Here is a 12,131-nt window from a genome sequence, read left to right on the forward strand (position 1 = left end):
GTAATTATAAATTAGAGACGTCTTGTATGTTTTGCCCTCTGTACTATTTTTTCCACAGACTTCCCCTGACCACCTTATTTTAGTGTGAGATTTTTCAGGACTCAAAATTTTTCAGGAAAAATTGTATTGAGCAAGAAACATCTGGCTCTCCACGTATCCACATAGGCTGGCAGTAAGCTTGCCCAGATTGTGCATTACAAATCTCTAAGGTACTTCATTCACATAAACTATGAGGGGCATGGTCGCCTTTGGAATTTCATGGTATTTAAGTAATATAAGAAATTAACCAATTCAAAAAGTTAAATAGTACTTTGAAGTTTTTAACTCTAAACAGCAGTTCAGCTGGCATGAAGGTATGTTGCTATCTTGTAGCATAGGCTCAAGAGAAGATCTTATTATACCCTCAGCCAGTCCTCTGGTTTTAGATTCATATCATGACTGCAACTTCCACAATTGTCTTAAGTTTGGGAATTAGTCTGCCTTTTGTCAGCAAGCCCACCACCAGTAATTTTATGTTCAGCTAAATATTTCAAAATCATAAGTCAAGGGCATGCCTCTGTCCAACTTAGCAAAAGAATATAGGGCAGGAGAAAAAAGGCAGGGCAGAGATGAAGATGTCACTTCCGCTCACCAGCTTACTTCAGTATAGCACCCACAACTCTTCCCTGGCAACTAAGGGGTAAATGAGGAGATCACGGAAGGTGGTGTGTGAGTCTTCCTTTTAAAAGGCTCAAACTGCAAACAGGACCAACATTCTTGCAACAGCTTGTTAACAGTTAGCATCCAGGTCCCAGCTAGGGGAAACACCTGGTTACAAGTTAAACAACACTGAAGGAAGGTCTAGTGTTTATAGTTCATTCACAGTTCTTCTAGCCTAGTTGCGGTTCACCAGACAGGTGGTGTTATTATCATAAGCAATGTTGCCTGGTAAAACAGCTGAAATTTCACCTTTATGGGTTTCCAGAGAAACAGAGCTAGGGTAAGATGAACCCAAGGTCACAGGTTATATCAGCTCTACTTCAGCTGTTTAGCAGATAGAAAAACCGGGAAACTTCTCTTTCTTTTTGTCTTCCAAAACTTTATTTTTCTTCCTTTGTCTATTCTTTTTATTTCCTTATGGGCATTTTAAAGTCTATTGTCATCTTAGATTTCAAGAGGAAGTAGCTGTATGTCTGTGTCTTTACTTACCTATGTTTAATGAAAAGTTCCAAGAAATAGTATTGAATATCTACTAAATTAATATGTATTACACATCATTGTATAATGCTCTTTAAAAATAGATGTTATTTAAGTACTCCTTCCTGGAAAAGAAAACTGAAATGTGATGGGTGGAAAAAAATCTTATTTCCATGTGTTACAGAAAGAAAACAGTAAGATGTTTTATTGTGTGTTTTCTGTAGAATGTATTTCCATATGGGTAAGCAGAGAGGAAGCAAAGGGATTTGTGTAAGAGTATGAGGGTGGCATGTATTTTAAAGCACTTCCAGTTAATAAATACATATAAAACATGTTATAATTGAGTTTTTAAAATTTGATATTGCAAAAGAATACACATATTTAAGTGTTCATTCTGTGTACATTTATTTTAAAATTTGTTTCTTTTGGAGCCATTTTGGTGCTTAAGGTCTTTTATGTCCCATAAGAGATAGACAATATTATAAAACCTCAATAGTTTGGAGAAATGAGGGAAGATCCCTCTGACATCTTTAAAATTTAAATAAGAAATACTTAAATAGAAAATACATGCAATTAGCCTATGTGCCCATCAATGGATGAATGTATAAAGACAACATCTTCAAAGGGCTATCTGGAAGGTGTCCAGCCGTGTAATATGTTCTTGTTATATTAACAATGGCTGGTTACTCGGTTATCCCTCATACATAATGGAGTACTATTCAGCCATAAAAAAGAATGAAATTCTGTCATTTACAGCATCATGGGTGAAACTGGAAGTCATTATGTTAAGAGAAATAAGCCAGGCATAAAAGGCCAATTATTGTGTGTTCTCACTCATAGGTGGGAGCTAAAAAAGTTAATCTCATGGAGGTAGAGAGTAGAATGATGGATACCAGAGGCTGGGAAGGGTGTGTGTGTGTGTTGGGGGTGGTGGGTGGAGATGAAGAGAGGTTGATTAATGGGCACAAACATATAGTTAGATAGAAGGAATAAGTTCTTATATTCGATAGCAGAATAGGTTGACTATAGCTAATAACATATTTCAAAACAGGTAAAAGGAGGACTTGAAATGTTCCCAATACATAGAAATGATAAACCCTTGAGGTGATGGATACTCTAAATACCTTGACTTGATCATTACATATTCTGTGTATGTCACAGAAAATTGCATGTACCCCATAATTATGTACAAATATGTTTCAATAAAGATATTTTTAACAGTTTAAAGAATGGTCACCTAAATATTTTCAAGGAAACACTAATTCTGCCTAAAAATATTCTGTGTAGAAGCCCTCTGGGTTTACCTTAAGAAATGAATAATTATTTGTTAGAGATGCCAGTTATTATTTTGAAAGGGATTCTTTTCAAGAAAACTTAATTTACTTAGTTGGATAATCACTCCCCTTGAATTTTATTTATATTAATTTCTTAGTATATATAACAATGTATATTTCTGTCTAGCCTAGTTACAAACAATAAATTAACTTGAATGATTTGATGAAATCATATTTTTAGACATATTACTCTGATGTAAGCTAAAATAGAATATTAGCATTTTATATTTTTCAACATTTGTGTTCCTGATAAGTATTTACTGCATCTATATTTATAAAAGAAGATTCATTGGTCTTATTAAATATTTGTGGCTTGAAGCAAAACTGGAAATTAACAGGTTAATAATAAAAATTGCAACATTGTAGTTATATGTGTTTTGAGCTTCTTTACTGTTTTCTGGTTTTAAGAGAATTTTGAAGGAAATGAGTTTCTAAATGTTGCCTTCTATATTTTGCAGGTACATTTTTTTGACGTTAAATTAGTACCGCTCAGTCAGAAAATGGAAAACTTAATGTGGATTAGGGGATTTGCGAAGGAAGTGAGAAAAAGAAATATTTTGTTATATGGCCTTCTCATATGTTATCCACAGGTAGGTAAAATGATGTTGGTATCTTCAGAATATATGTTTGGTAGACTACAATTTTAATAGTGAAAACTTGATTTTGTTAAAAACAGAGGAGTATTAATGAAAGGGAAAATTGTGACTGGAAAATTATGTGTGTGCTGTAATAGAACTAGGAGAAAAATAAAAATCAAAACAAGTGTTTTGATTAGGACAAAAAAGATATAAATTGACAAGTATCTCATACTAGGTATTTCACATAGGAGTGTCAGATTTAGTAAATAAAAATACAGAATGCCAAGGTAAAATTGAATTTCAGATAAAGATTTTTTTGTAAGGATGTTCCGAATTTGAAATTTGAATTTCAGATTTAATTGAATTCTTGTATTTAACTGGCAACCCAATGAGGTCACAACTCTGGCCAGTGATGTAATTGAAATTGTTTGCTTTTGTGTTTGCTAAAGATATTGGTAGTCAAGTGTTTTTCTCCCTTAACATGTTAATCACTTGAAAGCAATGCCTGGCATTTAGATTTTAAGAGAGCATGGTACTTAACCAGAGAGATGTATTTACTGTCACTGTCTTTAATAGCAGTAAGTTAGTTACACTGAAGGGAAAATGAGCTATTATTATAGATTCTTTGTGCCAAGAAATGCTATTTAAAACCAAGTATTTGGAGAATCTATTAGAGAAGATGGATTTACCCTTTGTGCATAGATTTCATTCATCGGACTTATTAGCACTTTATAGTTTTTTAGAGGTACCATACAGGAGTCTAACAAGTTAAACAGTCAACTGCTTTTTTTAGTGGTTTTGAATAAAAGTGATTTGGTTCTGACTGTCTAGAAAATGACAGGTATTTAAAGTTATATATGGGTGATGAATAGCAGCTATTGTTTATGAAATTATTTTTAGCATTTTTAGCCTGAGGGTAACATTTCTTCTAAAACAATGGATTTTAACTACATATAAAGACCATCTTTTAGCCAGACTCTTGGGTTTTTGTGTTTTTGTTTTTTTTTTTAAACTTTGAGGTGGTGATTTCCTCTGCTTCCAAAATATGCAAGTATAACCTCAGTCTAGTAATCATGAACAAGGCAAATTTTCAGTTACTTAGCATAATGGAATTGTAAAATATTAGTGCTGTAGGGGCTACTGAAGTCAGGACAACCAAGGCCCAAGGAGACGTAAACATGCCAAGGATGGATGACTCGCAGAGTAAAATGAGACCTCAGGTCTGTATCCTCAGTCCAGGAATGTTTTCTCCTTAAATTGTCTCTCTTGGTTGTAGTCCAGATTATTATGGTGGGAAGATAAATCAGTTCTTTTCCTTATGTTGTACAAATGAGTCATGGACACACACTACTGATGCCACTTTGTGAAGATAGAAAATAGTTTACTGAGGCAAATCTGAAAATCAGAGAAATGGAAGCACGATATACAATCCTTGGAACTGTCAATGTCCCATGGCAATGGGTCTGTGTGCACTGTAGTTGACTTTCCAGTACAGAGTAGTGTTGCCAGATAAAATATAGGATGATCAGTTAAATTTTAATTTCAGGTAAACAATTTTTTAGTGTAAGTATATCCCAAATATTACATGGAACATACTTGCATTAAGAATTCTTTATTTATCTGAAATTCAGATTTAACTGGGCATCATGTTTTATCTGCTAAATCTGGCAACCTTAATAGAAAGTATTCCCAACATCTGGCATGCTCTGTGTATTTAGGGGGTGGGATACCTATCATTGTGACTTTGTACCTGTGAAAACTCCCAGACTGGAAAAGCGGACTTGTTGGAAAGAAGCCTTTGGAGCCCATTGCTTGGTATCAGACCCTTGTTATTTTGAACTGAGGACCTGCTAAGCCAGCTCTCTCCTAAGCTACCAAAAGCAGAGAAGGAGATAAGCCTATTATACAATAGTGAAGATATTTCAAGAATGTGAGAATGTTTAAGATACAGGACTTTCTTTTGTCCTTAAAGACACAGGTGTGAGTTGACTCAGTAACCTGACACACTGTCCAATGCATAATTCCAACTAAAAGAATATTTACCCAAGGACTCAGGGATGTCCACTGGATATGCTATTTAAAAAGGTTAAAAAGTTTAGGAAACATCAAAAGAGTTAAACAGATTTCTTTAATGAAGAGCTTCTCACAAATCTTTAACATACTAATGAACATTTCACATCTCCAGATTGAAGAAAGGGGGCGTGCCATTTTTCATTTGTTCCTGTAACCCTTTAACCACAGACAATACATAAGATTAATGGTCCCTAGAGGCATCTTTTGGAAAAGACTACTCACAAGCAGTGTTCCTAAGTAAAGAAACCATTCATTACCTTCTGGACACAGTCTTTTTCAGTATGAATTTTTCCATTTAGTTAATTCAGGTGTTCTGTCAGCACTAAGTTGGAACTTCTATTGGCTAAAAAGGACTACAAATGGAAAGGGTGTTGGTTTGTGCTTTTCATGAGGCTGTGAGATACAACTTTTTGTAATGTTCTTACATTGGACTTTGTTCTCAAAATCTAATCCTTCCTTATAATTGCCATTAACATATTTTCCTAGATAGTTATTATGTATCCTTTTAAGTCTTTGATTAGAGAAGCCTTTCTAGTTCACCATTTTTCATAAGCATCAAGTGCTTCTTCTTTGGATAAGTTTTCAGTTTAATAGCTAGAAGAGAGCATATTATTGAATTCAAAGTATGTGCATGAGTTTTTTTTTTTTTTTCCTTCAAAACAGACCTACATTGTTCTGTATATGATATTTCTGATACTGTACACGGCCTTTGATATTTTTTTGGCTGTACCTTTACAGTGTTAATATATGTGATGTTTATAGTTAAATAGAATTACTTAAGCTTTTAAAAAATTTAACATATGATGCTGCTAATTCCATTTGTGCTTGTGTAGACATTTTATTACACACACATAGGATTTTCTGTGTTTGGTGAATTTAAACTTAGTTTTATTCTACTGTTTCCGTCTTTTGTTACTGTTTTTGATTCAGAAAATAGCTATAATTTCCTGTTTCATATAATTTGCAGGTTAGGTGTCTATATTTGGTGTGTACCTTTAGAAAAAAATATCGATTTGGAAAAGACTAAGGATTGATCCCTTCTCCAGTATCTATAATATAAATGTTCTACAATGTTGTGAGTGATCAATTACCAATCCTTCTTTGATAATCCAATGACAAACGCATCTATAATCTTTCAGCAGTTTTTCCGTATTTTAATGCTACCTTAAGAAACTCTGGTGAATTGGTTTCCCTGATCATCACCTAAATACAAATCTGGGAACGACACCAATTAGATATCAGACTGAGGTGGGGGGTGGGGGAGGGGATGGGGGTATGCCTACACAATGAGTGCATTGCGCACCGTTTGGGGATTGGTAACGCTTGAAGGTGCTGACTTGGGAAGGGGGAGGTGGGGAAGGGAGGGATATATACCTACATGATGGGTGCAATGCGCACGACCTGGGGAACAGACACGCCTGGAGCTCTGATTTGGGGGGAAAGGCGGTACAGGAGCAACGTATGTAACCTCCAATTCTGTATCCCCCATAACAAGATGAAATAAAAAAAAAAAAAAAGAAACTCTGCCAAATACTTTGCTGAACTCCAGATATACTCTCTATGTATATATTGTTTTCAGATCAAAGAGAGATTTACTAAATTGACTCTCCTTGATTTCTTAGCTATGTTGATGTAAAGCATCAAATAAGTTTTTTTCAAAATCCATTTTAAAATAACCTTGCAACCTCAAACAGAAAATTCATCATTTAAAATAACCCCTTTGTGGATAGCTTAAACTACGGATCATGTTACTGGCCTTGCCATTTATACATAGTATAAAGTTTTCCGACTTTATCATCCAATGCTCAGTTCCTCATATTATAAATGAATTTGGAAAGATTTGAAATATGTGCTCTAGATTAAAAGTGCACCATAAAATATGCCTTCACAATTTGTTGAATAAATTTAAACCAGACCCTATCCATACAAACCCTCACATTGAGTGTTAGGAAAGAAAAAAAATAACCATATAAACATAACTGTGGATAATTAAAATGAGGTTTCATAGTTTAATCCACATCAAAGATCTTAGTTCTTTTTTAAGTATTTAAATTATTCTATTTATAAAATATTCTTAATTTGTCATTGTTAATTTAACTTTACTGTGCAAGTCATGATTGAGGTTCATGATATAAAATTGTTTTGGGAATGTGTTCTGATGATATTTCTAGCATGAATGGCTCCAGCCAACAGCTTAGAGTTTTCCATCTTAATTTTGTTGAAATCTAAAATATTTTTATGATGCCTTTTTATGCAAATGTTTCAGATACACATTTTTCAGTAAATTTTTGAATATGAACTTCTATGGTAGTAAAAATTTTAAAGTCTATAAAATGTATGAAGTCCTGTAGCAGTTTTATATTTAACCTGTGCCTTTTACATGCTCAGGGATTTAGAGATAGAAACACACAGATTCAAGGTTTAAAAGTTTCCCATAACTATTATAATGGATATTTCTTCCATTGAATTAGTGTCTATTCCCCTTCAAATTGAAAACTAGCTATATGACCTTAGACAAGTAACATAAGTTTTCTAGGTCGCAGATTCTCCATTTGTAAAATGCAGATATCAGAACTTCCACATTAAAGCCTGTGTCAGATGAAAAGATAGAGACACAGGAGGGTACGCTGGCTGTGTCAGGACACGCTGTGCTTCTCTCACTCTGACACACAGTGCTGGAACTGAACCTGGTTCTTTTTTCTCTCCATGTGGGACGAAAAATTTCACCTGTACTGTTTTCTTTATTTCACTGAGAAATTATTCATTATGGTTTATATATTTTAGTATAGTTCACAGAGGGAACTGTTCTTTTAACAGACATCTAAATAAAAATAAAGTGAAAAACAACAGGGGCATTACTCTGAGGAAAATGTTAAACAGGGCAGCGTGGCACGGAGTCGTGTACCATTTTGGTCTGTCCACTTTCTCTTTCTCCTCCCCTAAGTTGTCATTCCACCAAGGTTGATACAGTGGGAAATAGGACTTTTGAAAATAATGTTTGGCTTAGTGAATATTTTAATAGGATGGGGATGTTGGAAGGATCAACACCGGTTGGCAGAGCTGCAGAAACCAAGCACTGGAGAGGGAGTGAAACAGAGGAGGAGCTCCATTATCCTCTCTCTTCTCCTGAATTCCACCTTTTCTTTTGTTCCTACTACTATAGATCTGGAAGGCATATAAAAAAGGATGAAAATTTCCAAAGCAGCCTTGTGAATTTTTTTTTGTTTTTTTTTAAAGTTGTAGATTTATGAGAATCATTGTATAAATCTCATGAATCTCAAAACAGGATATTTAGTGATGAAATGATTTTTTTGTAATAATATTAAATAAAGCTGTGTAAATTGGTCTTGTAGCACAAAGTATAAAGCAGATCACTCTACTTTATGAGATAAATACTGTTTCTCTTCTCTGTTGTCTGAGTTTTAGAGATTTCTGTGTACTGTCAGGCAGTGATCCCCAACCCTTTTGACACCAGGGACCGGTTTCATGGAAGACAATTTTTCTACAGACCAGGGTGTACGGGGGGATGGTTTTGGGATGATTCAAGTGCATTACATTTATTGTGTACTTTATTTCTATTGTTATTACATTGAAATATATAATGAAATAATTACACAACTCAGCATAAAGCAGAATCAAATGCCCCTGCTGATCTTACAGGAGGTGGATCTCAGGTGGTGATGCGAGCGATAGGGAGCTGCTGGAAATACAGATGAAACTTCACTCACTCACCCACTGCTCACTTCCTGCTACGCAGCCCAATTCCCAACAGGCCAGGGACTGATACTGTCCACAGCTCGGGGGTTGGGCACCGCAGCTGTAAAGAATATTCAGGAAACTCTTGACTGTGAATCTCCTTGTAATTAGGTGAACTCATAATGATATGTCAAGAAATACATGAACAGGTCTAACTGCTCTAATATACCTTTGAAACCAAAGTTATGAACGTATAGGGTACAACTGGCACCAGTCTTTCCATCTCAGGGACCCCCATTTGCTCTGTGTCCTCTAGATCTAAGCGTCATCCCTTAAGTGTGCGTGATCATTTGGAGAACAAACGGGCATATGCTATCAAGTAGCAGAACAAAGAATTTTTTATGATAACATTGGGTGAGGTTAGACTTAGAAATTTTTCTTCCTGCAATGAGCAATTACTTGGAATTTAACTGGGAATTATTTACTAAACACAAATACTTTCCATGGCACTGAATCATATGGCATGCACACCAAACATGCAACACCAAATCTGTTTACAGAAACCCGTAATACCCTGTTCAGAGCAATCAGGCTTTTTTGATGTGGGAATGTTTATGAGACTAAATATTTTTCACTTTCAATATTGTTTTGGTTTTTATTGTTTAGACTTAGTCATTCTTTGGGAAAATATGAAGGTCATAAAATGTCTTCAAAATTGTGTAAGTTTGAAAAACAAAATTGTTTTTAGGGAGTTTGGTTAGTCTTATTTGCTAGACTCATTAGAGAGCGACAGTGAACTCCTTTTATGTAGACATATATAAATGAAAAGCAATATTGGATACAAGACCTTTGCAACAGACCTTTTTTCTATTGATACATAATATACATATATATTTTTGGAGTACTTATAATAATTTGATCCATTCATGTAATGTATAAAGATCAAATCAGGGTAATTGGTATATCTTTCACCTTGAATATTTATCTTTTTTTAATACTAGGAACATTTGAATTATTATCTTCTAGCTGTTTAAAATGTACAATAGATTATTGTTAACTATAGTCACACTACTGATCTGTCAAACGTAAATTTTATTCCTTTTATATAACTGTTTATTTGTACCCATGCTTCCCTTTTTTTTTTTTTTTTTTTTTTTTTGGTAAATGATGCAACTTTATGAAAATGAACCGAAGCATCTTCTGATTTAAGGAGGGTACTACCATGGAAAATTAACGACCTAATTCCTTTGAACAATGTATTTGTTAGCCATTATTGCATAAGCCAAATGTAGTAGCTTAAAACATTTATCCCACAGTTTCGTGGGTCCTCTGGCCCTGGTCTCTATCAAGGCAACAATCATCTCAAAGCTTTACTGAAAATGATCCCCTCCCTCATTCACTCACCTGACTGTTGGCACAATTCAGTTCCTTGTGGGCTGTTGCACTGAGGCCTCAGTTCTTCACGATTCATGAGCTGGAGGCCCGCCTCTGTTCCTTGCCACAAGGGACCTTTCCATGGTGTCTCACAACATCAGAACAAGCAAGAAAGTGGGCAAGAGAAAGAACCAGCAAGACGGAAGTCAGTCTTCTGTAATATAATCACCAAGTGACATCCCATCACCTTTGCTGTATTCTGTTCACCAGAAGCAAATCACTAAGTTCCACCCACGTTCAAGGGAGGTGATTACATAAGTGTATGAATGCCAGGAGGGTGGTGATCACTGGGAGCCATATCAGAGGCTGCCTACCATGATGATAGAAGAGTGCTGATATTGTAGGCTATGTATATTTTTTTGCTACCCACACACATCCAAATTAAGGGATTTATAACTAAATATATAAACTAAATAGGGCTAGAAATGTTTACTTATGAAAAACACACCAATTATGCATATATACATGTGTATAATATATACACACAATGCATGTTGATATATGTATATAATTTTTATTGATGTGTGTAGAGTGGTAACACGGTGTAGCAAGGTGATAACCAAAGAAATGAAAACTTATTTTTAACATATGTACAACTGTTTTTAAAGAGCTTGCTTTGAGTCAGATCCATATCAAACACATTAGCACAATTGTATCATTTTCTGATTTTTATTACAGTGAGAGAGGAATTATATATAAGTGAAAAAGTATGGATGGAATACTGAATTGGGCATCTTCAGCCATACCGTTAAGTTCTTGATCTTCAACTTTGTAGACATTCTCAAGTCACTTAAATTTATGTCTTTCTCAATTATAAAATGACTATATCTTTTTAGCATACCAAGCTTAAGCTAATAAAAACCAAAAAATTTTGTTTAAATTGTGTATTCTTTTTTTTTTTTTTTTTGAGACAGAGTCTCACTCTGTTGCCTGGGCTAGAGTGAGTGCCGTGGCATTAGCCTAGCTCACAGAAACCTCAAACTCCTGGGCTTAAGCAATCCTCCTGCCTCAGCCTCCCGAGTAGCTGGGACTACAGGCATGCGCCACCATGCCCGGCTAATTTTTTCTATATACATTTTAGTTATCCAGATAATTTCTTTGTATTTTTAGTAGAGATGGGGGTCTCGCTCTTGCTCAGGCTGGTCTCGAACTCCTGACCTTGAGCGATCCACCTGCCTCGGCCTCCCAGAGTGCTAGGATTACAGGCGTGAGCCACCGGGCCCGGCCTTAAAATTGTGTATTCTTAAACTGTATATTCTTAAAAAGCATATCTTATTCCACAGTGTTTTTGTTTTATATAGTTCAACCTAAAAGTTTGCATTTTAAATTTGCTTTCAAATATTTTCATTCATTTTAAGTCCAATCATCTAGCTTATTTTCTGAGTGCTCAGTGTCTTTTGTATACTGTACATTGTGCTTGGCACTGAGGGGAGTAAAAGCTTCAAACACAGTTTCAGTCCTCGTGAAGTTCTTGACGTAGGAGATGAAACATTTTAAAATTTACAGGGGCATATATTTTAAATTGACAATTTAAAATATATTTAACAATTAACAAGATTGGGCTATGTATACTTGTTCTATGAATGAATTAGCCATAGATAACTTTCTGTGATAAAAGTAGGGCAGAAGGTACTTATTAGAGCAGTTGAGAAGAGGGAGGGCTGATGTTTGCTTCACTTGCCATGGCATCTCACCTGGTACAGGGCAGCTTCTGTGTGGTGTGGAGGGAGGTCCCTTGGAGATCTGTAATACTTCATTGAAAGGTGGATGCCTAATCATTTCCCGTTGACACTCTGGCAAAATCCCCATGTTTGATCAGAGGAATGAACGGGAGAATTGT

General features: G+C 35.2%; 1 protein-coding gene across 3 annotated transcripts in view; it reads left to right on the forward strand.

The window, feature by feature from the left end:
- CRPPA (CDP-L-ribitol pyrophosphorylase A) overlaps positions 1–12,131 on the forward strand; it is a 245,672-nt gene that overhangs the window by 159,262 nt on the left and 74,279 nt on the right. For all 3 annotated transcript variants that reach the window (XM_069461928.1, XM_069461929.1, XM_069461930.1), the window contains one exon: positions 2,969–3,100. In XM_069461928.1, coding sequence (XP_069318029.1) covers positions 2,969–3,100 — 132 coding nt within the window. The remainder of the gene's footprint in view (positions 1–2,968; positions 3,101–12,131) is intronic.

Source organism: Eulemur rufifrons, chromosome 29 (assembly GCF_041146395.1).
Source record: "Eulemur rufifrons isolate Redbay chromosome 29, OSU_ERuf_1, whole genome shotgun sequence".
NCBI lineage: Eukaryota > Metazoa > Chordata > Mammalia > Primates > Lemuridae > Eulemur > Eulemur rufifrons.